General features: G+C 37.7%; 1 protein-coding gene across 1 annotated transcript in view; it reads left to right on the top strand.

The window, feature by feature from the left end:
- FAM193A (family with sequence similarity 193 member A) overlaps positions 1 to 25,844 on the top strand; it is a 77,900-nt gene extending 52,056 nt beyond the window's left edge. Inside the window, exons 9-22 of the mRNA XM_066185275.1 lie at positions 603 to 680; positions 2,248 to 2,360; positions 2,514 to 2,756; positions 4,697 to 4,850; positions 4,957 to 5,136; positions 8,047 to 8,298; positions 10,327 to 10,525; positions 11,754 to 12,026; positions 12,365 to 12,647; positions 14,513 to 14,699; positions 16,231 to 16,461; positions 18,347 to 19,190; positions 22,097 to 22,178; positions 24,967 to 25,844. Coding sequence (XP_066041372.1) covers positions 603 to 680; positions 2,248 to 2,360; positions 2,514 to 2,756; positions 4,697 to 4,850; positions 4,957 to 5,136; positions 8,047 to 8,298; positions 10,327 to 10,525; positions 11,754 to 12,026; positions 12,365 to 12,647; positions 14,513 to 14,699; positions 16,231 to 16,461; positions 18,347 to 19,190; positions 22,097 to 22,178; positions 24,967 to 25,060 — 3,213 coding nt within the window. The 3' untranslated portion in view covers positions 25,061 to 25,844. The remainder of the gene's footprint in view (positions 1 to 602; positions 681 to 2,247; positions 2,361 to 2,513; positions 2,757 to 4,696; positions 4,851 to 4,956; positions 5,137 to 8,046; positions 8,299 to 10,326; positions 10,526 to 11,753; positions 12,027 to 12,364; positions 12,648 to 14,512; positions 14,700 to 16,230; positions 16,462 to 18,346; positions 19,191 to 22,096; positions 22,179 to 24,966) is intronic.
- The last annotated feature ends 631 nt before the right edge of the window (positions 25,845 to 26,475 follow it).

Here is a 26,475-nt window from a genome sequence, read left to right as displayed (position 1 = left end):
GTCAATTTATTTACTAAACGAGAAAAATATCATTTGTGTACAAAAAGTTACGGACTCTCATTTTATGGTGGTATGATTTAAGGGACAAGTAATTATAAAGTTTTTTTCCAGCCTTGGATAAATTAAGGGACATGAAAAACTTTGAGGAATGAATAGTGTTAGTCTAGGTTACTACTTTTGGTTCTTTTGACTCTTTGACCGATTACTTCCACATGTGGAACTTCAGGGTTTATACCTGAGCCTGCATTGAGGCCTTACCATATGTCCAATATCTCTAGATTTTAATGCATTGTTGTGAATCTGAGATGTTGAGTATTTAATACTAATCACTGTTTATTAAAAGATATTATGAAACTATTTAATGAAAAGGAGTAACAGTGGAAAAATCTGGGAAATACAAGTGAAAAATCATGTAAATGAATATAAAATCTTTTGTTTAAGTGACTCAAATTATAAGCAAATAAAACACATTTCGTATTGACTAAGTATGTAAGTACTTGCAGAATAGTATAGCTAAGATCGGTTTAATGAGACAGGCCAATTGACAGCAAAGTAGGTTTTCTACTGTTAAATCAATGAGTTTTCCTCAAATTCTGTTTTAGATGGCAATGAAAACAAAACAACGCATGCTAAAGGAAGACTGGGAATTTTTTAAGCAGAGGCGTTTTATTGAAGAGCAGGTAGGATTTTCTTTTCATACCATTCTACGTTATACTAATGCCACACATATATTTGTATAATGCAAACATGAGTGTAGTATGTTGTACTAGTTCTGTGCAATCTAATTCTGCAACTACGCCAGGCATGAAATTTGATCTAAGATACAGAAAAGCGAGAGCCAAGAAGAGCAGGTAAAAGTCTGCAATCTCAGTTACTACAAGGCAAAACATCAACACTGTAGTCTTAGGACTGAATGGCAGGTGTTTAAAATCTTTGTACAAAAAAGTGGGGAATTTTTGTTCCCTTAGAGTGGGATCCGAAACATCGAGTGTGGAGCTGTCTTGACGTACATGGTAGGGAATATTGTGCTCAAAAGTTTAATAAATGCCTCTGTGTGTGTGCAGGACAGTGAGCCTCAGTATCAGGGCCGGTGATTCCACCTGTTGAAGCTCCAGTGATAGCTCCTGCATCTGTTTTTTGGGGAAAAGGGCTGAGCAGAACTGTGTTCCTTTTTTTAAGGTGTAACAAGAGAGAGGCCAGTAGAAATTACTACCTTATTATAAAACTGCTGTTTAAGACTCAGTACTCTCTTCTGCAGCCTAGAGGTATTCAAGTGTGCATCATGCTTTCCATAAGAGTACAGTGGACTTCAGATAGAGTCAACTCTGGATGGAGAACCTGTCCGTTCCTGTACCAGTATGCAGAAAGAAATGCTAGTCACGAGCCAGAGAGAGTATGATAGTACATTTTAATAAACTTAAACTTAAGCTTAAATTGGCAATATCTCAAAGCAGTCATCAGTAAGTACTTTTTCCTATAAGGAAAGTAAGCCTGTGTTAACCGTGTCTTTAGAACATCTGGTATACAGGTCTCCTCAGAGGACTCGAGGAAGAATCCTCTTTTTCCTTGATCCTAATTGGCCTTAAGTGAGCTGTAAGACCATGGCTGCTTAGGTAAGGATCAGGTCTGGTCATCTATAGAAGTGGGAGCTTAGGCACATCCTTGTTTAACCTAAGGCTTGTAGGTACATAATGAAATGAGATGCTTTCAGGATTAGGCCTCTGTCAGGTGGAGATTATTTGGATTGTATATTTTCATTAATGCAGTCAAGTCCTGTTTTGGGCAGCTACTCTTTATACCATTGTAGCTACCAAATTAGTCCTATTTTTTTTTTTTTTTGATTTGCAAGTTAAGGGTCAGTTTGCTTTCTCCATTTGTCAGCAGTGTCCTTTCGTGTATATCATGAAACAAGACAAAAACTGCTCAAGTTTAGAATACATCAGCAGAAATACCATGCAAGATGTATGTATAAATGAGTCAAGGAGATGGACTTGTCCAATTTTCTATTTCATAGTGGAGTCATACTTTATTTGAAGAGTTCTGATGCCAAATGTTTGTTGTTTGTAACTTTGAACTTCCTTTTTTGTGATCGAAACACCACCTTCATGAAATTATTCTGAATTATTCTGCTTTTAAATTATTTTGGCCAAAGAACCGTTTTGATTATGTAACTTGTCATTATGTGCCATTGAATTTTTAATGGGAAGACTTGCACTACTAAAACACTACCTTTACCATTTACTTCAGCTTAATAACAAGAAGGCACTATCTGGGGAGAACAACTTCACAGACACAATGAAACACATGCTGTCATCACGTTTGAGCATGCCTGACTGTCCCAACTGTAATTATAGAAGAAGGTGAGCTGATGTTTTTAGTATGAAATCATAAAAAATCATTACTTTCCTTTTCAAGGAAAAAAAGAAATACATTATTGGAACAAAGAGTGTGGTTGCTTTAAATAAATGCAAGTTAAACAAGGTCATAAAAATCTGTAATTTATTCTTGAACAGATGTACTTGTGATGACTGCAGCCTTTCACACATTTTAACATGTGGCATCATGGATTCTCCCATAACGGATGATATCCACATTAACCAGTTACCACTACAAATTGATTCTGCTCCGGATTATTTATCTGAGATCCGCCCACCCAGTATGTCTTCAGCGAGTTCAGGATCGGGTTCCAGCTCACCTATCACAATTCAGCAACATCCCAGACTCATCCTCGCAGATAATGGTTCTGCACCAACTTTGTAAGTTCCTTTTTCTGTTTTAAATTTTTATAGTGAATTGAACTTAAGCAGGCAAATGACACTGGCAGGGTATCATTATGTAATGCTAGTTTTGTCTCAAAAAATTATTTAATAATGGTCCTCTATTCAGCTAGCCACAACTCCAGCTGTATGTTGTGCAAACATACATATATTAAAAAGATGCTGTCAAATTTCTGAAAATCTCTGAAGATTAGCAGTATTGCTTTAAGTTTTTGTAGTGTGTGCTCTCCTGCTTTGCAATTACGAGGACATCAGATACTGATCTACTTTAGGGCATCGTGTTAAAATGTCAGATTTTCCTAAACTGAGCAAGGGAACCGGCATTCTTTTCTTTGAAGAATTGTCATTTCATATGAATCACTTTGGTTCCAAAAACCCCCTTTATTTTATGGCTTTTACGATTGTTAAACCTCTGCTAATATGTCTTGCATCAAAAATTATTGTCCCTATCAGAAGTATCTGCCACTCAATTTCTTACACTCCAATCAAAGTCTTTATCAGATTTGAGCCATTAGTCTAATGGCTTCCACCCCTTCATAATTCCAGAGTTGAAGGTGCTTGGTGGACTGTCTTTTGTACTCAGTTATGGGTACAGCTAGCCAGGAGTCTCTTCTGCTACATGATAGTCTGGAGAACTACTTGGAAAACCCCAACCTGAGTTACTTGCATGGTGGGAACGCTGAAATAATGCAATACCTGCTGTAGGTACAGTCCAGGGAATTGGCCATAGTGTTCCATGCTCATACGCTGTGATCAAAGAGGACAGTGCAGATGTGTGGGATGTTTCTGATGACTGTCAGTCACTGAGTTCCATTTCCTGTAAACATTTATCTACTACCACCAATGGTTTAATATTTCGTTACATAGCTGTAGTTTCTGAACCCAGTCGGGGAGCACCTGAAAACAGCTACGTGTTCTTAGATGTGTGCTTTGCCATTTCTATAAGCTCTCACTAATTTTGGTGCTGAAATGTCAAAAATTCTTCAGTTTGTCTCTTCAGAAGCTAGTTCAGTTGAATCCAAGTATTATTTACTGTAAGAAGCCTATTTTTAGGGAAATGCCACTGCTCCTTGGGGAAGTGCCACTTTGTCTCATACTATCTGCTGTTTTTGGTTTTTTTCATTGCACATTTGAAATATACCTAATGGGGCCATCATGTAATTAAATTTTGGCTCAGTATTTCATGGAATGCAACAAGATAAAAAGTGCAGTTTAAGAGCTCTTTTAAGAGCTCTGGATTATTGTAGCAACGTGAACTAACCGATCTTTGCAACACTTCACTGGAGTGAGTAATAAAACGTGCAGGTCCTTTTGCTATCTATCTGTAAGGCAAAAAATTTCCACTAAGTATTTTAGAGCAGATTGTGAAAAGCAGGCAGATGTGGGGTTGTCTACAAACTAATTGCTGTTGAGAAATTTAAGGGCTACTGTGATGTGTTCAGTGTTCCCTTTTTACTGGTGTGACATTTAACGTGTGGAAAACCTCAAATTTTATATTGTGGGATTTTCCACTTGGCAATTTCTGTGAAGGAGGGCATTGGTATAAGGCTGTTTTCATCAAATTAAAGGTTATCAACATTCTGCAATTATTAATTCTTGGATAGAATTATCTGAATAGATCCTTGGTCATAAAACCATGTTTGAAAAATATTTTACTCAAAACCAGCAGGGAATCTCATTTTCAATCAAGTCTGTCATTCAGACATGTGACTGCTACTTTCAGTGGGATTATGTGGCAGGTTGTTTGATTTTACTTGCTCGAAAAAGTGAATTCAGTTGGACAACTTGGAACACCATCTGTTGACTCCTAATTGGAACATTTATACAAGGGATGCCCTCAACTTTATTTCATCTTGGTATTCTTGCTGCTTTCACTCTAACTGAGCACTGTGATTTATCTAACACTCTTTTCCCCTCAGTGGTAGTGATGATGATGATGTTGCACCATTATCAGCAAAATTTGCTGATATCTACCCACTGAATAATTACGATGATGCAGAGGTTGTAGCCAACATGAATGGAATCCACAGCGAGCTAAATGGCGGCGGCGAGAACATGGCATTGAAAGATGAGGTACAGCATTTACAGTGCCCTGTTTTTTTCTGGGTTTTGGATGTGCTCACTGGAGAGATGTTTGTCCTTGTTGATGTCTCCATGTTAATGAGTTAATGTTGTCCAGTCTCCTCAGGTAAGCAGTACTAGCAGCAGTTCCTCAGAAGCAGATGATGAAGAAGCAGATGGGGAGAGCAGTGGTGAACCACCAGGGACTCAAAAGGAGGAAACATCTTTAGGAAAAAGAACATTAAGGAAAGATGAAACAAAAATGGATAGTCCACCACCTTCTTACCCCAGTCAGCAGGTACAGTCATCTAAAAACATCTTATAGTAGATCAATTTCTGAAATGTGGCTGTTGAATGAGAAGACATTTACATCATCAATTATTTTTTTATCTTAAAGTATTAAGTTGTCAGTAGGTAAGTATGACACCTAAAAGAACTAATTGTTACATTGTCATGTCAAATAATCTTTCAGTCAAAACCTGAAATATGTTAGTTATATTGAAAGTTGTTTCAGGAAAAGGGGAAAATCTTATTCTCCTACCTGTATGAATGAGAAACATAAACTAGCAAGCATTTCTGTTTGCCAGATCGACCTGGTCTTTGCGAAATCTCAATGTTATGTTATTTGAAATTAATTAGGGTGGGGGTATAGATGTTATAAATACTTAGTTAACACATATTTCTTTCATATTCCATTTGAGGATTACCTTTCCCCGTGTAAACGGTGTGTATTTAAATCAGTTGCATGATTTAGCATCATGGGTCTTGGGATGCTTGACTTGTTTGTTTTTAATGGTTTAAGATTGTGAACCTCTTAACTGTGAGATCATCAGACCACCTAAAGAACCATGCCTAGACTATCTGCTCTGCAAGTAGCTGTGTTTGGTTTAACAACTGAGCACCAAAGCAAAGTATCTGATAGATTTGTCTTTGTAACCATGTGGATTTCAATCTGAGTTACCCTGCAGCTGCAACACAGGCTTACTGCTTTGAGAGAGACCATCACTTTTATTTCTTATTGCATGAGAGAGTCTGTGTTAGTGCACCTTTGAGAGCTTAGACAACAGTCATCTCCCAGCAGATGTTATCCTCTGGTTGGGATGTTTTAAGACCTTCCACTGGAAGTTTTTTCTCATGTGTTAAAGGATATTAAACTAATTTTCTTTCAGCAAGTATGTTGAGTGTTGTGTATGGCTGACCAAGGTGATTAAAAATTACGTGTGGTGAGACCTCTATCAGACTAGTTTGAAACTGGTGAAAAGATTCAGTATTTGCTGTGGAAAATTAAATGAGATTATGTAAGTCTGCTTGCCTTAGGGAAGCAAACTAAAATGCAAGATAAAAAGATGGATTTAGGCTTTCTCTTTTTCCTTTTCTTTGAGGAATAAGAATATTCTCAGAATGAGTCTGAGGAACTCTTAATGATTTTCTTTTTTTAGTCTGATCTTCTAATCAGAGCTAAGTAGTGTAGTGTTGTATTTAAGTGATCGATTTCACCAGTACATGTCATGTGAATTTGAAATTTTTTTGGCATTACCTCTTGGGTTTGCTAGTTTACTCAGTGTCTCTATTTCTCTTGGATTCCTTTTCAGTACCCAGTTTGTCAGAATTGGATTTTCAGTCTTTGTTTGAAATCTTTTTTCTGTTTTCATTTGTTAGTAGATTAGTGTTGATTTCTAGATTGTACTGGTTTTTTATTATAAAGTTGGGGTTTTTTGTTTTCTTTATACACAAAATTAATTCAGTCATTTTATTTGGTTTATGAAATCTCTGTTATTTGTTAAAATATACCTTGTGTTAAAGGCTGTAATGCTTTTAAGTGATCATGATGAGTTACTTGTTTCTGAGAGGAAGGGATATTTAAGAAGAGCATCACCTACCAATTCTTCTCTAGAAAGCTAATACTTAATGTTACATTTTTGGAAAAGTGTCAATTGCCACTTTGGTGGGGAAAAGGAGAAATTAGAAAGTATTCTTGATATTGCTACTGGTAAAATTATCTGCCAGTGAAATGTCAGGTGGCGGTGGCAGAAAAAAGTAATGAGCTGAATGAAATGGAGTTGCTCTTTCTGGGGCTGCTTTTCTACTAAATCATGAGTTCTTTTTAGATAGCAGGGGCTGCAGATACCTTGAGAGCAGTACAAGTTTCTGAAGTGTGGATTTTTCATGGTTGGTGTGATTGTGAAGTTTTCATGAGAATTGTCAGCCTCACGCATTTACAGAGTTGTTGAATTTGGGTAATCCAGACCAGCCTTCCTGGTCAAAGCAAGATTATCTAGAAAGAGTTTTCTAGGGGTCAGCACAGTGTCCAGTTGGCTTTTGAGTACCACCACAAGTGGAGGCTCTAGCACTGCTGTGGGTGATCCGTTCCAGTGTTCAGCCACTCTCACAAATGAGTGTTATGAGTGGAATTTCCTGTATTTCAGTCTATATCCATTTCCTCTCATTCTTTTATGGGATACCACTGAGAGGAACCTGGCCCCGTCTTCTCTGTTCTTCCCTTCCCCACCCAGTCAGGGAGCACACACTGGTAAGATCCCTCTGAGTCTCCTCAGTTGAGGCTGAACAGTCCTAGTGCTCTCATTCGCTCCTTGACAGATGCTCCCGTCTTTGTGGTCCTTCACTGGTCTGGCAGCAGTGTGTCCATGTCTCTCATACTGGGGAGCTTAGAACTGAGTCTGGCACTGGTCTCACCAGTGCTGAGCAGAGTGGTAAGACTGCCTCCCTTGACATGCTGTTTGTGCTCTGCCTAATGCAGCTGAGGACTGCTTCCAGTTTTATCAGCTGATCAGCTCTTACCACTACTTCCTACACCTGTTTTTTTTCCATGTGCTTGGAAAATTGTGGAAAATATTAATCCAGTTCAATTTTTTTTCTTTTTATACTGGGGTGATTGCCTAGTAATGATCAAATGCTGTCAAGGTTTGTATCAGTATTTTGCTTGTTGTCACTGACAGTGGATGTTAAATCTTTGTATGGTACGAAATCTCTCAGTTTTTAGGGTATCCTTTTAAGTAAGATAAAGATTCTTCACTAGTGCTTTTGCTTCACTATGAGGCTTTTCTATTGGTACTAGAAAAAATTCTGTGAATGCTCTGAAAATATTAATTGATGTATGCAAAATGAAATAATACTACTGATTACTAAGATTTTATGTCTGTTGAGTAGACTGAATTTTTTAATGGGTTTTGTTGGGTTTTTTTAATAGGCTGACCAAGGTCCAAATGCTTGTGAATGTCATGTTTGCAAACAAGAAGCCTCAGGACTAACAGTCTCTGCACTTGCAACTGGACGCCTGCCTGCTGGGCACCAGTTTATGAATCCTGAAAAACCTGCACATCCTGCACTTCATCTCTATCCTCACATCCATGGACATATACCATTGCATACGATTCCTCATCTGCCTCGCCCACTTATCCATCCCACCTTGTACACTGCTTCTCCCTTCACACACAATAAGGTAAGCCTGACCAAGGAGATGGATGCATCCCCATCCCAGAAAAAGTTCTGTACAACTGTATAAACCAGCATGACTGAGTATCAGTGAAACAATGAGAAGTTGCTTTAAATTGTGCTTTGGTTATAATATTCCTTTTGCAAGGAATGGTGAGGGACAAGGGAGTAAGAGAGATTCAGAACTGCTGGAGGGTTTGTACAGAATGGCTGAGGGTATTTTTTGTCAGGAAGACTGATAATGTCTTCACTGCAATAGAAAGCATGTTGAGTCAAATGAGTCTTGCATGATGGAAGCAGTGATGGGACTTCAGTCAGTGTGAGAGAACTAATGAAATCTTAATTTCATATATACCAGAAAAAATTAGCATTCCATTTTGGCAATAATATTCTGAGATTCATAGTAAAATTTTTGTGAATTCTTTTTTTTTTTTGGTTGGGGTTTGTTGGGTTTTTTTGAGAAAACAGACACATAGGAGTCTTACTTCATATTTGTAAGGGGTTTTTTGTCATTCAAGAGAACTTGCATTCCTGCAGGTTCTGCAAAATTCTTCTGACCTTAAACTCATAAGTAATAAACAAGAGAAAGGTGTGGAACAAGAATTGGGACCAAGTGACAGCCTCTCAGAAATATGAGCCAAAACCAAGCATCCCTATCAATGGGGATGTTGTTTCACATATGTTTAAAGCAGCTGAACTGTGGGTGCTGCTGAGAGGAGCAAAGCCTTTGTCGTTAGGTACATCTTTGTCATCTCCTGATCTGATCCGGTGCTCAAGGTTGCAAGGAGAGTAGAATAGTCCACCAAGGTGACTCTTAATTGCTCTTTTTGTCCTGAACATCCACTTCGGGTTTTCCTGTATTGGGTGTCCCTTCCTTACCTCTGTTCAGTAGCTGCAATGTGCCAGCAACAACCCATTACTGTTCTTTTGAAACCATGTTAAGTGTTTCTTTGCACCCATGTATACAAATTTTCTTTAATGCTGGTTTTTCCAGCTCCTCCCACATTCACCATTAGGCAGATAATGAAAATCCCTCTTTATAAAAAAGGGACACTAGATATCTAAGTGGTTTGTTTGGCCTCGATTTTCATGTCTGAAATGTCATTGGACTCAAATGGTATTTTTAATATCTATGTCTACTTCTGCATAGCTTTTAAATTGCATCCAATCTAGTACAAAAACAGAACAAACCTGCTTTTCCTTGGCCTTTTTAAAGGTGGCAGTAATTGAACGTAATGTTTATGTTGCATGAGGCCTCTGGGAGAAAAGTAATTTTAGAATGTGTATGAACAATTTCTTGGTTGTTGTGATTTCTGAAGGTTTTCATGAAGAAATGGGGTGACCCCAAACAACTTGTCTCTATAAAATGAGAAAAAGTGTGCTTCATTTTTTCCCCCCAGTTGGTTCTTAAAAGGAAAGGATGTATTCCTTGCCTGTTCATTTTAAGTTAGGAATCACTTAATACTTGAAAATGAAAAAAAAAAAAAAAAAAAGGAAGAAAATAGTGAAGTTTTGTTTTATGTGTTTTATTTCTTTTTCTCTTGCCCTTATTTTCAATGCTGAGGTGTTTGTAATCCCTTTTTCACAATTGCCTTCTGTGGTAATGATTGTCATGTCAGAGAAGATTAGTTTGTTTAGGCAGCTTGTGCTTCGAAAGGTAGTAATTCCTAGAAAGTTCTAAATTCATACAAATTTATACAAAATATATATAAATGTATATAATATATATATATTGTTTTAATTATATATTAACACAACTGTTTTTCAAGATTTGGACATTTTGTGTTACAGTTAGTTATTCAGTTAGTTGATTCTAAAAGCAATGTTTTTTGAGTGTAAAATATGTACACACAGTCTGAGTAATATATGCATTAATTATCAGCAAATCAGTCTTTTTATTGTTCTGGGAAATACTGTCTATTATGCTTTGATAATGCTTTTCCCAATTAAAACACCGTGATTTGAATATTGCTGTTGGAGTGACTGTGTAAGCAAACAGAATATTAATGGGGAAAATACTTTGTTTTTGTTGTAGGCATTACCACCAGCTCCAGTTCAGAATCATACAAACAAGCATCAAGTATTCAATGCATCTCTCCAAGATCATATTTATCCAAGCTGTTTTGGGAGCACTCCAGATTGGAATAGTTCTAAATTTATAAGTCTTTGGGGTTCAGAGGTGATGAATGACAAGAACTGGAATCCTGCTACATTTTTGCCTGACACAATTCCTGGTGAGGGTTTGTTACTATTTCACACTGACTAGTTAAAAGCCTTATGTTTTATGTTTCTTTTCAGGAATGGTGGGGTTTATCACCATGGTTTTATAAGATGGAATTCTGGCAGATTTGCTGCCACTTCTACTCCAGTTGGTCTGAAAATTGAAAAATAAATTCTTACTTACTGGGGAAAAGATGCTAAAGGCAAACAAATAGTGTGCTGGTTTTCACCTTTGGTCGTTGTAGAGTTATGTTTGTCTTCAGGAGTTTAGTATTTTAAAGAAATGGTAAGTAAAGGGAAACTTAAATAACTTCTAGATTACTCCACAAAAGCCTGCCTTATTTCTACAGCGTAGTAAGAGCACTGGTAAAGAGGCACTCTATCCTACTTCTTATAATGCCCACAGATAACTGCATTGTCATTCAGAAAGACAGAGGCATAAATCAAGAAAAAAGATTAATTTAAACCAGGAAGCGTTTGGAAATTCTAATGGTTAAAGTGAAAGAGAATAAAAGGAAAATTAGAGAGGGAGAAACCTTTCCATTCACATCCTAGCAAATACTAAAAAGCCTTTTTTATTTTATTTGACTTGTATAAAAAAGGAGGCTTGGGGGTTTTGTGTGTTGGCTTTCTTTTTCAGACTCATCTGCTGCTAAGTTGTTCAAGCTACTACAGTGATACTTAAAAAGAAAGGCATTAAAAACATCCAGAAAACTTCCCCAGTAGCACAGCTCATCCATTTACAAATGTAGTTGTGGGTAGCTGTTCCAGGAGATGGTTGGTGGCAGACTCATCTGGAAGGTCTATCACAAAGGTGTTTCTGTTAGCTGGAATTTCAAAAAAATAAATAAATGGTTTATCATTTTGTATTGATAAAAGGATGTGTTGTTCTATCTTATATTTTTTGTGGCCTATCTGGATTTCAGATTGTGGAGATTATATAAGTGGATGAAGGTATCTGTAGCACATTTTCTACTTGTAATACATTTAGTAACGTTCTTAGAATTCTGTCTTTAGGGCTTGTGATTCTGCACTGAGACTTCCCAGCACATTTTTTGTTACAGCTACATTATTTGGGAGGATAGAGGGGGAAACAAGGATTCCCTTCACTAATCCTACTAAGCCAACGTCAACAATATATCCTATGTCTGCATCTGAATTATTGAATGTGTAATTCTAAATCCTATAAAGACACTGCAGTAATTATGTGATTCTTAATTACTCTGTGTGTTTCAATTGAAGGGAGTGATATATTAGCACCGGCACTCTCAGAAATAAGACCCGAAGCACTTCCTACTACATCTAGCAATGAAACAACAGCGGTTACTGACAGCAAAGAGAAAAAAAATGCTGCAAAGAAGAAATGTCTGTACAATTTCCAGGATGCCTTTATGGAAGCTAATAAAGTTGTCATGGCAACCTCTTCTGCCACTTCTTCTGTCTCCTGCACAGCAACTACAGTGCAGTCAAGCAGCAACCAGTTCAAAGTATCATCCAAGAGACCTTCATCGATAGGTAAGGATTTGTAACTCACATACAGCTTTAGTAACTGGCACAAGTACATTTAGCTAACCGTAAGGACTTACATAAGTGTTTAATTTAGTAACATTATGCATCTTGATGATTTTTGTTAATTGCTGTTATTACTCTTGAGTTAGTCTCTCTACTTCTGGATGGAAGAACTTTGTGAAAAACCTTGATGTTAGGGTTTGAAATTGGTAATAGAAATGAGTTGAAGTACTGCTGATGTTTATAGAAGCTGAGAATATACAGTACTTTATGATTTTATGGATAGTTTATCGGGACTTACTAATTATTTTTAACTGTACCTGGGTTTTTTTCCCCCAATTTAGGTGAAGTGTTCCACAATATTAATAAAGAGGACCATAGACATTCTGCGCCAGTTGCGCCACGAAATAGTCCTACCAGTTTAGCATCCCTTCCTTCACTGTCTCCTGCTGCACTGTCTCCAGCCTCTACACCACATCTTCCAAATCTTTCTGCTCCTTCTTTCCCCAAAACTGCTGCAACAGCCCCTGGATTTGTGGATCCTCATTCAGGTCTTTGTCCTACTACAGTTGCACCTCCTACTTCAACCACAGACAGCTCTGTAAGTGCCCCACCAAGTGTCTGCAGGTAAGTTTGTTGTTATTCTTGCCATTCTTTTTTACAATAGGTAGGAAATGAAACTACAGATAGCTCTTCTTCTTTGCCACTGGTTGTAGTGAGAAAGCGGTGTTTGTGTTCAGCAAATGAAACAAAGTGCAAATACTTCTTATATAACTTGGTGTGAGGCTTCACAAATACAATTTCCATCGTGGAGTCCAGTTACTGAATTTAGAGGCTTGAAAACAAATGTTTGCTCACTTGGGATATACAAGTCAAACTGTTCTTTCTCACACTGATTACTGGTTAATGATTGCTGCTGCTGAGACACAAACCTCTTGTATAACTTACCTGTTTTCTGTCATTTTGGCATTACATGGCAAGCAGGAATGGAAAGCTGTGAAAACTTACTCTGTAATTTAGCTCAAAATATAAAGAGCTCATAGATGGTCTTGAAACCTGCCACATAGTGACACATTTTCCTGACTACACTTTGGGCTTCTTAGTATCAGTCCTACTGTTTATACAGTGATTTTAGTGTGGAAGGATGATGTGATTTCTGAAGGTTTTCAAGGGTGTTGGAGGTGGGAAGGACTTTGGTGCTGTCTTCTGGTAGTGTTATGTACTGTGGCAGGCTGACAATGGTGCCAGCCCTTTGATGTGTCTGAAGGGTGGAGGCATAACAGAAAAGCAGTTGAGTCATTGCTCTAAGCTCTCTGTGACCTGAAGGACTGTGATCATGGATGCTATGAATGTAGTCTCCTGGCTGCTGTAAGTTTTCAGAAGATGATGTGAGATTTAAGTAGAGTTTGGTAAATGCTTCTAAAAATGCCATTATTTCTGTTATCAGCTGGTTTTATTGATGATACCTCAAGATAAGTAACTGTTCTGTCATATTTGGGAAATTACGGCAATTTTGTAAAGAATTTTTCTTACCCTAGTGCAGGGAGATAATTGAATATGGACACAGTAGAAATCCAACCTTTTATCATTGTTTCCAGGTGCTAATGTGATATTTTTCGTTTGTAAAAAAAAAAACCAAAACCTGAGAGAGACCCAAAAGCAGTGATTGTATTCTGGGGAGGGGGAGTGAGGTTAGAAAGAAGATTTATACATATTCCGTAGATGAGGCAGACTATGGCCTGTTTTCACTTTTCTAACATAAGAACAAGGAAATACTAATGATAGACAAGAGAGGGGATTATTTTCATACTTCTTTCTTTTGAAGCACAATCACTTCAGTTTTAGGGGACCTGGGCAGTAGAAATGTTGTCTGCACAGTTACACAGTGCTCTGGCGGAATAAACTACCATGTGCCTGCTTATTGAAGGGATGTGCTAATATTTCCCCTTCAAAATCAAGTTGCAGACAGGGTAATGGGAACTTTAGGTTTTAGCTCATCTTGGATTTTTTATGTCAAGAGCTTGAAAATCTATCTGAAACCAGGAGATTTGCAACTGCGTTTGTTACCTTCTTGATGCCATAAGTGGGGAGATGGGCAGCAGTTTCAAAACAATTCAATTTAAAAAAGCTAGAGTCACTACTTCTAAAATACTTTACCTGTTTAAAGCCAGGAAGAGCAGTTCCAAAACTCTCTAGGCTGCTTGTTCAGAGAGTCACTAAATTCGGGTTTTTATAGATCACTTTCCTATATATCATTTTTTCCTTCTGCTTGGCTTTGAATTACTCCATTTCCAAGCTAATAGATGAAGGCTTTAGGATTTGATACATCACTGGTGTCTGATAGCCCAGTTTGAGAACCATTGTTCCTGGTGGAGGCAGGAACATGTATATATTTTTTAAAAAAAATTATTACTTTATCTATAATAACATTATTTTCCTTATTTATTATCATTAGGGTTTTATAAGCTTTTTTTTTTTTTAATTTAACATAGTGATCCTGATTGTGAGGGCCATCGCTGTGAGAACAGTAACACGTACGATCATCAGCAGTACGATGGAGAGGAGAGCCAGGATGAAGATAGCTGTTCAGAGCATAGCTCCAGTACCTCAACTTCCACAAATCAGAAGGAAGGAAAATACTGTGACTGCTGTTACTGTGAGTTCTTCGGCCATGGAGGAGTAAGTTTTTGTATTTTGAATTGCTTTTGTTTCCTTTTTTGTCACTTACTTGTCATCGGTTCCATGTGATTTATCAGACTGCATCTTAGGGGTTGGCATTGGAACTCACTCAAGAAGTTGTAAAAGGAGTTAAAAAGTAATTTTCCTCTTTGAAATGAAGGATTGAAATAAACCTTTCCAGTTCAAAGCATTTAAGAGCAATAAAAATGACTAGAAGATTTAGGAAGCAACTGACTTGGATAATAGATGCCGTGTTTGACTGAAACTGCAAACAGGAGGCATTGAGCCATTTAAATAACTTTACAAAATTCATTTGCTCCTCTGTAGTGCTGTAGTTACAATTAATGTGATGAGGTTGGGTAAAAGTATGCTTTATATAGGGTATTAGTTTAAATCTTTATGGCGATTTATGGCTAGTCTGCCATCTAGTAAAGTAGCAATCCTCAAAGTATTCACTTTAATATGATTTTTTACAAAGGAGAACAAAAAAGAGAAAGTACTCTAGATTCTTAGCTGAAATATAACACATTAATTTTTTATTAACTTGTAAATCTATGTATGGCCTGTTTTCATAATCAGTTCACTGGTACAGTTTGAGTTACTGACATTTTTCCTATTTGAAATAAAAACTCAGTTTATTTGCCATGTATTTGATCGGGTCAGTTTCATCTTAGTTCTTCAAGTGTTTTAAAACCCCCTGCCCTGGGGGGATTTAAAGGGGTCAGGGAGGAGATCCCACTTCTCTTTGCATGTTCCCACCATGTCCATGCTTGATTTGTGTTTGATAGTTACCTGACTGCACAGTAAGTTATTCATTTTGCTGAAGTGGCAGAATGAAACAGGATTTTTAAGTTAATAGGCTTTACTTTGCTGATTTAGTGAGCTGAACTGGTGTAGCTGCAAACAGATGGGCACCAGGTTTGGTACAGGAGCAGAGAGGGTAAGGAGGGGAGAAGCAGTGAGGAGTTGAGAGGCAGGAGCAGCGGTTGGGAATCCAGATATGGAGCATGATGCAAGGATTCCATTTGCAGCAGTGTTAAGTTATTGATGGGACTCTGCTGAGGAGTGTGGTGGCAAGCTTCAGTGCAGGATAATCAGCCCTTCATAGGTAGAGCCCAGAGGCCTGTGTAGCCCAACCTCTGAAACAGATTTCATAGCAAGTGAAAACAGAGCAAACGTCTGCTCCTTTGAAATTTTGAAATACAGCATACCAATCACAAGAGAATATGGGAATAAAAGTCACAGTATTTTTTTCTTGCTTTTAGAGGTTATTTCTTTGTCTTCTCACTCTTGCCATCCTCCTCAAGATAAGCTGTTCTTTCACTTGGAAAATGTAGTTCAGAAGCCAGCACCAAGTCTGACTGGTCTGTTGCCTGTTAAATACACTTGAGGTTCACATACAAACAATGAGTCGATAGTCAGGTTTGGACCTGGTGTGTAATTTGAAGGGAGAGTATTTTGAAATTTCAAAAGCACTAAGTCAGTGAAATTTTTCCATTTAGTCACTAAATTTTTGTCCTGTGTCCTTCAGCCTCCAGCTGCACCAACCAGTAGAAATTATGCAGAGATGCGAGAAAAGCTTCGTTTACGTTTAACAAAAAGGAAAGAGGAACAGCCGAAGAAACCGGATCAGATCTCTGAAAGGGAAAGTGTTGTTGACCATCGAAAGGTGGAAGACTTGCTGCAATTTATAAACAGCTCTGAAACCAAACCAGTAAGCAGTTCTCGTGCAGCCAAGCGAGCCAGGCATAAGCAAAGAAAGGTAAGACATAAAAGTATGTTTATCCTAGACCTCACATTTTTGAATCTCTGCACTCCCCTTAAGTATGCCACTGTATACTGATTTATCCTAATGCTGTCACTGTTTTCTGTGTAGTTTGTGGTGCACTGCCAGTTTGTTTTTACACAACTGGCTTACTTGTTCTGGTGCTACCTGAGGAGTTATGTACTAGACTAGGAGGATTTCTCAAAATGCCACTGTCATGTGTTTCGGTGCAAGTCGTCTTTCTGTTGGAATTTCCCACACTTCAGAAGGTTATTTCTGAGTATCAGAAGTGTTACAAATTTTATTGTTTCATAGCATTGACATTTAAAAGCTGGGGAAGTTAGAAGGTCAGTGTTTCTGTACTGGGATAATGGTTTTGATAAGGTATCTCTGTAGGAAGCCAGGAAACATAAGCCAGTGCTTTTATGAGAGAGGAAGAGTTGCAATTTGGTATTTTTAGAATAATTGCACTGAGCACCTTGCTGTCCTGATTGACAGAGGTTAAGTGCAGTGCCAGGTGATGACACTAAAGGTTATCCCAAGCTGGAGTGGCAAGCTGCAGAGAGGGGGCAGGGAAGAAAAAAAATTACAGGTTGCTTTCCAAATGAAAATTGGTAAAAAAGATTTCTAAAAAACCCCAGTGTGTAACAGTGAAATTATTTTTTGGAAGCAATATTTGCTGAGGATAATATAGAGGAAATACGAAAGTGGAATAGCAGAGGAAGTACCCTTTTCTTTTAAGTTGGAACAGGCAGGAAACCTTTTCTTAGAGCAATTCAATTATCAGCCATAAGTATAAAGTTCAAGGCACAATGTGATTGGTTGCTGAATGTTTTTGATTTCTGATAAGCATATTATGTGATCACACTGTAAATATTTTCTTGTTTGTGGATTTTCTTCTGGCACTACTTCTGCATTTTTTAAATGCTTCCATGAATTTGGAACACCTGATGTTCACAAGTTAAATTCTTTATGTCCACGTTGTAGCACTATTCAGTATCTTGAGGGTTTAGTGGATTATTTATAAATAATATTAACTTTTTAAAATTTGCAATGCAAAATTCACTTTGCTCTTACAGTGTAGTTTGAGCATAAGAAGTGGAAAATTCCCATGGGGTCTTTCTCATGAGTCGCTCATTTGTTGAATGACTTCTGTAACTGTGAAAAAGTAATGCCATACAGGTGCCTCTGAATGTGCAAGAAAATAAATGGTCATGGTTGTTCTTGTTGTATGATTTGGTTTCATTTTGCTAATGATGCAAGGTGAATGCTGTACAGCAAAGTTTTAGGCATTGGCAGTAATGGCATAAATGTCTTGTGTCTTTGTTTTGGTTAATGAACTAGTGGCTGACTATGGAAAACTGCCATCCTTAGAATTTTTGACAGCTTCTAATGTAACTATTATTTGCTTAGTGTTTTGGTGCAGAATGTTTTTAATGATTTTTCTTCCTAACATTCCTGATCTCTGAAACAGAGCCACTCTGCTACCATAGCAAGAGAACAGGTAAATGATACAACCTGATGCAAACTTGAGTTAACCTTAGAAATATGTGCAGTCTTTGAGAAGGAAGCTGAGTGCTTTGTGGCTATAGAGAGCTTTGACATGAAGTTAGGCTTAGCAGTAGGGGAGATGAACAGTTGGTATTAACAGTGGTCAAATGAGTTACAGAAACATAGAAAATGTGAATAGAGAAAGGATTGTAATGTATTTAAAAGGGCAGCCTTTATATACTTGCTTGCTCTGCAGACTTACAGATTAGGTATGTCCATATGTTTACATCCTAGGATTTATAATGTCCATAAAGAAAAGTAGTAATAATCCCTCAAACTCGTAATGTCCAAAATATGTGACACTTTCAATAAACCTATTGTTACTTTGCAGCTTGAGGAAAAAGCTCGACTTGAAGCTGAAGCCAGGGAGAGGGAGCATCACCAGTTGCTTGAGGAGCAGAGGCGGCGTGAGGAAGAGGAAGAAGAGAGGCTGAAACAGGAATTACAGCGGCTCCAAGAGCTTCAGCAGTTGCGGGCTGTAAAGAAAAAGAAGAAAGAGAGAACAAGTAAGGACTGTCCGAAGGCAGACCTGCTCACGAGGAACTGCCAGGCAGTGAAGGAACCTGTCCCAAATGCACCTGAAGACATTCAGAATGGTACCCTTGAGCAATCAGAAAAGATAGAAACCTCAGCTGGTTCACTGTCGAGACATGTGAATCACACAGAACAGAGGCCAGTTCTAGAGACGGGCTGTGAACTGTCCAATCCTATAAACACTAGAGACTCGAAGCTGCTTTATCAGAAAGAGGGCAGTGTAAAGCAGCATGAGCCCCTCTCTTTTCTGCTTGATATTATGCATCAACATAAAGAAGGAAACAGTAAACAGAAGCTAAAACAGATGAACAAACAGTGTGTTGAACAAGTGAAAAAGCCTGTTGAATTCCCCAAAGCAGCTGAGATTCAGACTAAAACCAGAAACCAAATAGAATCCAAAGCAAAAGCAGCAGAGCTCCCAACACTTGCAGAACCTAAAAAAGATGAGAAGAAATTAAACAATAACAACAAAAAACAGTTGAACCATGTAAAGGAAGAGAAACCACCTGTAACAAGTGAATCCCCATCACCAAGTGAACAGCAGCAAAATAATAAGCTAATACTTGCAGATTCTCCTCAACCAAAAGGCAAGAACAAGAAAAACAAGAAGAAAAAGGGGGACAAAATCAACAATTCCATTGGTAAGTGTGTAAGAAAGTTGAAGAACTCGGATTATTTTCTGTTCTTACCATTTAATTCCAGAAGTCTGACATATTTATCTTCAGGCATTCCTGCCAATGTAAATCAGAGAAACTGAAAAACTGCTGTCAGGAATACTCAAGTCATCGAAATTACAATTAAGAGATGGATAGTGTTTTAGTTAAGAAGCATAGAATGCTTTCAGGAACAAATGAATAAGCATATGCTCTAGGTTTTGTAGGGAGTTTTGTCAGTTAGGCTTTCCAGGAGACTGGCTTTCTTTTCTTACTTGAAATAAATAGATTGTTTAATTCAACAGTACGTTGAAATCCATCTTGAATTTCTTTAAAAGCAAGATTGTTTCTCATACAGCATTAGGAGTGCAGTATGAAATTGATCTTACTCTTTAGGCAAAGGAAATAAGGGGATTCTGCAGTGAAGGAATGGTCATTCATGCATAAATATGCATTTTTTTCAGTGGAAATAATTCCTTTCTTATATTAATTACATCAACAGGTAAGTAAATTAATTCAGAAACTAATTTACTGTTTTTTATTTGCCAGAGTGAAAAGCTGTAGTGGGACGTTAATAAGTTGATAAAGTCGAGTGTGTTCTCCATATTAGCTCATTCTTGTACACAGATTTTTTTTTTAATTTCTCAGAAATAATAAAACCATAGAAGATTGAGTTAAATCAAGCAAGTTGCACTTGAATAATTTTATTTCCAGCTTACCTTTTTATTTGCCTGAACACATCCGACAGCTAACACCAGAGCTGAGAAGCGCACACAATTCTGGCCCATTGGCTCTGCCAGCGCAATAGTCAAACTGCTGTTCTCAGGCACCTCTTTATTCCTGCACATCCTTGCTCCCTACTGGGACTCCCAGTTGGGATGGCAGTTTTGTGGCATGGATATATCTGCTTGGAGCAGCTGGTCATTCTCCTGGGATCACCTGGTAGCTGAGTGGTGATGTTGCATAAATCCAACGTCCACCAGTTCTCACTGCCGTTCTGACTGGTAAGCGCAGCAAGACAGGGAACCTTCATGCCTTGGCAGTCTCTGCCAGTGTTTAGCAATACTTATGTTTGTTAAGCTTTGTTACAAAAATGCCAAGCTAACTCTTGGTTGCAGGAAGTGCTAGGGTTTTTTTTAGTGATTTCATAGTTGGATTGGGTCAGCCAAATCTGATGCCCAGTGTTTCCATTCCCTGTCTGTTGAGCAGCGATGGAACCATTTTCTCTGACACCTTAGTTCTTATGCATACTCTGTTGTGGTGTGTTTGGGTTTTGGCTCTTTTAATTTACCAAGAAGAATGTACTCCTGTGATTGGAGCAAGACAGAACTCCAAAACTGGGAGCAGAAAGAGGAGACTGGAGACGTTTGAGGGAGAAAATATGGAAGAGGGTGTTTACTGTAGGAGAATGCAGGTACCTTCCTGCATCTTGTCCTCCTCCCTGCCCTCACCATTTTTTTTCTTCCTGCCTAAGTCAAGTGTACTTAAAATTTCCAGAAGTTCATGTTTAAATGGGAAAAAATACAGGGACATGTTTCTCAATTTGTCAAGAAAAAATTGTGTTGTTTTCTGTAGACTTGGGACTGGATTTTTATTTTAAGTTATTCTGACTTGAGAGCTATAAGAAAGATACTCTAATACACAATTTTTTATGTAGTTATGATTTTTTAAAGATATAGGGTTGATGTGCCAAACTAGCAAAGACACAAAAATTGTACTGAGAAAAAAACCAAGTAGAACTGGAGTAATTGAGACAACGTGAAAAGAGGGAAACAAAGCTAGGGGGTTTTAACTGAGTTTTCAAATGAAGTGTTAAAGCAGAAAATGTTACTGCTTTTGGTGAGATCTGTTTCTTAAATTTTTTTTTTTTTTCTGGCAGAGTATTTTTTACTCCTTGTTATAAAAAGACTGAAGAAATCTAGGAGTGCTAGGGAAGGCCCATGTTTGTAGGGCTTTCTGCTTCCTCAGAAGTAAGCTGAATAGCAAATACATGCAACTTTTAAAACTACCAGAAGTTTCTTTACCATGAGTTGTCTATTCTCATAATCTCAAGGATTCTGTAGTCCAAGTATGCACTTGACGGTTTTGGTTACATTCTTTGTCTCGCCTGTTTTTTGGAATGTATTGTTAAACTGCTTCAGAAATGAGTCTGGATTGCATATGCAGTGAGAAAGAAACTTCAAGAGGAAAATGGTCACATTGGTTTCTACTAAAATGTGTGGTTTCTGGTGCATTTCTTTTTAAAGTCCAGAAGAGAACCATTTGCTGAGATAGTACAATATACCAACAGGCACTGTGGTGACTTCTTTGCTGTAGCTGAGGCCATACAATTCAAGTCGTACATTAATGTGTTAAATATTTGGGTTTGGGGTTTTTTTAAATAAATTCTAATGGTTGCTAGTGTGACTTAAACTCTTGCAGACACAGCCTGATCATCATGTCCCAGAGGGAGTACATCAGCTCTACAACTCAGACATTTCAAAGCATTTTTCTTTATAAATACTGTTTTAAAAATGTTTCTAGAGCTACGTTTTTAGTAGTAAGACCAAGAACTTCAGCTGATTAATCAAGTCCTCTGTATGATTTGGTTATTCTTATGTATATTCCTGGTTTATGGTATCTTTTGCAGCCCATGCAATCAGTACATTCACTGTTAAATCATCTCTTCCTTTTTACCAATGTAACTCCTTCAAGTCTGTGCAGAGATACTAGTATAGGGTTTTTAAGAAGTGTCTTTTTAATTATAAGTGTGTATTAATTCAGCATAAATATGAATAATGAATAGGCTACGAGGTTCAGTCAGTTCTCCAAAGACATCTTTAATGCAGCTTCTTCCTCTCTCCTTCCCCCTTCCCCACGGAATCTGACATAGTGTTATCATTTTTCCTTTGTAGATGATGTGTTTCTACCCAAAGACATTGATCTAGACAGCGTGGAAATGGATGAAACAGAACGAGAAGTGGAGTATTTTAAAAGGTGAAGTGCTGTAATCTCTGTGCACAAAGCAGTTGTTGCTTCTTTCCATATGTCATGATTGTAAAACAAGCAAAAACAACACCACACCAAGTCACAAGTTAATAACTAACTCCTGGCAGAAAATCCTGTGTTGTAACACATTAAATCCTGTTACAGCTGGCATTCTGAACACTGTAACAATCACCAAAGCTGTGATCTGTGGGCACAGCTCCTAGCTGAATAGAGCAAATTCAGAAGTGAGTACCCGAATTATCTATGTGACCCCCAGGTTCTCATCAAGAATATTCTCATTCAGAATATTCTCAATTACCATTATTTATAAGCAAAGTTTGTGTGAATATTTCCTTTATTAGCCACACAGGCCAAATACTGATTACTGTTTTTTTTTTAAAAAGTGATGAGGTTTCTTTCCAAACAGATGGTTCAGAAAGGTTTGTTCATTTTGTTTTCTTCCTTGTTTACAGAAGCTGTTAGTTGGGAATTTTATACTGTACATGAAGTAGAGATGTATAACTGTGGGATAGTGTCTTATGCCTAGAAGAGGAGATGTTTTTCCTAGAATCATAGGATGTTTTGCATTGGAAGGAACATTAAAGACCATCTCGTTCCAACCCTCCTGCCACAGGCAGGGACGCCTTCCACTAGAACAAGTTGCTCAAAGCCTCATTCATCTGACCTAGTACAGTGACAGTAAAAGAATAATATAAACCTGTGCTTGTGAAAGTTTTTTCTTCTGTACTTTTTCGTTGATTTGGGGATTTGTGCATCATACTGAGAGTTGGACTTGATGATCCTTATGGGTCCCTTCCAACTCAGAATATTCTGTGCTATTAGTTACCTCTAAATTGCTCAAATACGAGGAGACCGCTCATATTTAAATAGTGTAGCACATGTTCTTCCATAATACTGAAATCTGTTCAATTTTGTTCTTCAGTGGTATCTGGTTGTGCTGGTTCTCCATGAATACGTCTAGTGTGCCTTTCATTATGATAGCCAAATCTGTAATGTCACACATAACTCCATTTCCTGCAATTAAATAATTTAGGACTCAACAGTAGTATTTCACAAGCCATTTGTTACAAGAAAGGACTTTCAGTATGTATTTGTTTCCTAAATGCATTTAGTTTTCATAGCCTACATGCCTGGGATGTAGTGTGTGTCTGGGTCTTACAAAAACTGAGTACAACTGCGGCTTATTATTGCTACAAAATGCATATATCTGATTATTTATGGAGTTACAATGTGCAAGACAATGAAGTTGTCACATATACATGGTCTCTAGTATTAAAAATTATTTTTTGAGTGGTGCCAAGTAAAGGATTTTTTTTAAATCAAAATGTAGGTTTTACAGGTGAAATATGGTGTGTGTTGTATACCGCTAGTGTTTATACAGCATAAGCCTTTGTTATGGAATATTCTTAGCTTCCTTCAAGTTTGCAGTATCTGCAGTAAATAGAGAGTTCTGTTCATCAGTTATTGACTCTCAATAGGATGGATGATATATTTCTACACGTGTGTCTTATATTTCTGCAAGTGCAGTTGAATTTTGAGGATAAATTTGTCAAATGTGATTCCAACTGAAGAGTTAGCACTTTAAAGCATGCTGTTTTGTAATCTGTTCACTAATTGGGGGACTCTACTCCTTTAATGTCATCTATTAGGAAGTGTGTGTAACTGTCTAGTTTTTTATGCATACCTGTTTAGAAAAGGTGCCTGAAAAGCCCTGATAGATGTTGTCTTAGGGGAGAAAAACAGCTACTTGATGCTATTAAGGCACCTTTAATACCTAGGTTCTCTACCATTTGATAATACCCAGCATAATACTTGGAAGGCTAGAAGCATGGCTTGTTTTAATAACCCTGCATGGCAATGAGCTGCACAGGCCAACTGAATTCATATTTTTCACTCATAATTCATTCATCATCTTTTCTTGCTGCTTTGTAGTGGTATAATAGATGGATACTTTAATTACCCCCTGACATCATGATTAATATTGCACCCTGTTTCTAACTTTAGCACCGAAAGAACAAAATAAGTCTGACTGTAATTTTCCACTGCACCTGTTTTATTGTGCTCCTTCTGTCTGCCCCCCTGTTTTTTGGCTTTCAGTTGTCACAGAAGCAGTGTAACCTTCCAGAGGGAGGTTTGCACTGCTTTGATGCAGTCATGCAGCCTTTAGCTTCAACAAGCTACACCTTACCTCAATGAAGTTCGTCAGCTCAGATAAACAGTCCCTGAAAGGCCTATATGTGGCAACTTTTTCCAGAGTTATTCCATAAACTGTGGCCAGTGAAAGCAAATAAGAGGATTTTTGTTCTAGGGGTGTTTTTTCCAGGCGCGTGAGCTATTTATCTGCAGTATTATAAAGAGACTTCCTTTCCCTGGGTCTTTGTCTCCAGTGTAGCTTTGCTGTATTAAGAGAAGCAGCAGTGTTGCATGCCATTGATGATGCTACTTTACACACCATCTATCACTCGTTCTTACTCTTTCAAAATTTTTGATGAATACAGCAATGCCATTTCTGTTCCTAGTTGACGTTTAACTTGCTTTTGTGCTGCTGAATGTACAGCATTCTTTGCTACCTCTTTCACTTAATCCTGATAATCCAGTGGTGTTATAAAAGTAACTGGTTTATGATGTATTTGAGTGATGGATAAGTGATTTTTTTTAATGTATGGTTTTGTTAAGAGGTTTAGCCCTTCTGAATGAGAGCTTCTCTCCAAAAGAGGGATAATGTGGTTTGATTTTAAGTATATTGGTTTCACTTTATTGCTTTCTTTCTTTTCAGATTCTGCTTGGATTCTGCCAGACAGACAAGGCAGAGACTTTCCATCAACTGGTCCAATTTTAGCTTAAAAAAAACCACCTTTGCTGCACATTGAAATGACACAATACAGTGAGGGAACCCTGCAGGAATCAATGAACGACAACTCCACTTACCTGTCCTGCTGTGCTGAGAGCTTATCTGGTCTTGAGCCAGTGCTGCCTTGCCTTGTCCCCAGTGCTGTGTGGATCTGCACTGAACCCTTTGGCCTGATAATTCTTGCGGACTGAAAAATTGCCACTTTCTACCTGAATTTGTTAGCTTGTGTGCTTGTAGTCTGTGAGTGAGACTTACTTGATTGTAGCTGTATGCCGTTGGAGTTGGAACAATAGCTCTTTTCCAACTCCTTCTGAATGCCTTGGCCTCAGAGACTTTAAATTGCTTAGGCTTGGGTGGAGGCCAAAATACTAGGTTGCATCATCTGCAGTGGCTCCTGTCACTTCTGCATCTAGCTATGTTTTGTCATTCTGACTCCTGACAAAGGAATGGACCTAGTCAGTTGTGCTTTCATCTGCTCCAGAATTCTCCTGACATGACTTCATGAAAAAGAGGCTCTTATGGGACAAGTATTCCCTCAGTTCTTTCACAATCTACTGTTTAAGAGTGTACAAGTTACGCTATTTGTGTTTTGATTTTTTTCTTCCTGACTTGTAGCCGGCTTGTGTAAGAATACTTGCAGAATGAGAAAATTTAAAAAAGAACAGTACTCACACTATCAAATCTGTTATAGAGTGTATAATTGTATTAACACTGAAGCCTAACTGGCTACTTTTTTAACATATTGTTAAGTAATATTAAAATCATGTCTTTCTTTTTGAAAGATGGAATACATTAGTATGGCAGATGACTTGTGTCTTGCTTTTTTCTGCATGGGTGGGGAAGGGGAAAAAAGAAACATACAAAACAATTTTGTAAACTGAATTTCAGCTTGTGTCAAAATTGGTCAGTGAAGCCTTATCAACTTTAACATATTCTCTGTTTGCCAACTCACATGATAGGAAAAACCATCACCAGAGCGAGAAGAATGCCTCCTGATTGCTGGAACTAAGTTTCTGTGAATTCCTGTAATGTTTCTATTTCAGTGGATAATTTGTGCGAAACAAAGTAATACAAAAATTTCTAGTTTAATATCAGTTGCAGTAGTGAAGTAGGCAGGTTCAGTGCTGCTGGCAGCTAAATGGTTAACAATATAGTAATGGTTTGCAGTTCCACAGTATGCCCAGTGAGAAAGAAGATGGGTGATTTAGGAGTTTGAGCTGTGTAAAGATAGCACACTTGTAAAGGTTCTCTGATACTCTGTTCAGAATAAAGACAGCAGAAGCTTTTTTACTTCGAGATGACCATACCCAAACTGTAAGGCAAGCAGTCTTCCTTTTTTTTTTTTTTTTTTTTTTTTTTTTTTTTTTGTTTAAGAAAACGGATCTTCCATTCAGCACATATTTAAAAGTACAATACAACTTCAAAGCCCATTAA

The sequence above is a fragment of the Chamaea fasciata genome, unplaced genomic scaffold (genome assembly GCF_029207755.1).
Source record: "Chamaea fasciata isolate MVZ Bird 193981 ecotype frontalis unplaced genomic scaffold, bChaFas1.0.hap1 SCAF_6, whole genome shotgun sequence".
Taxonomy (NCBI): Eukaryota; Metazoa; Chordata; class Aves; order Passeriformes; family Sylviidae; genus Chamaea; species Chamaea fasciata.
Note: the sequence above shows the minus strand (reverse complement) of the source record. Positions and strands in the feature narration are given on the sequence as shown.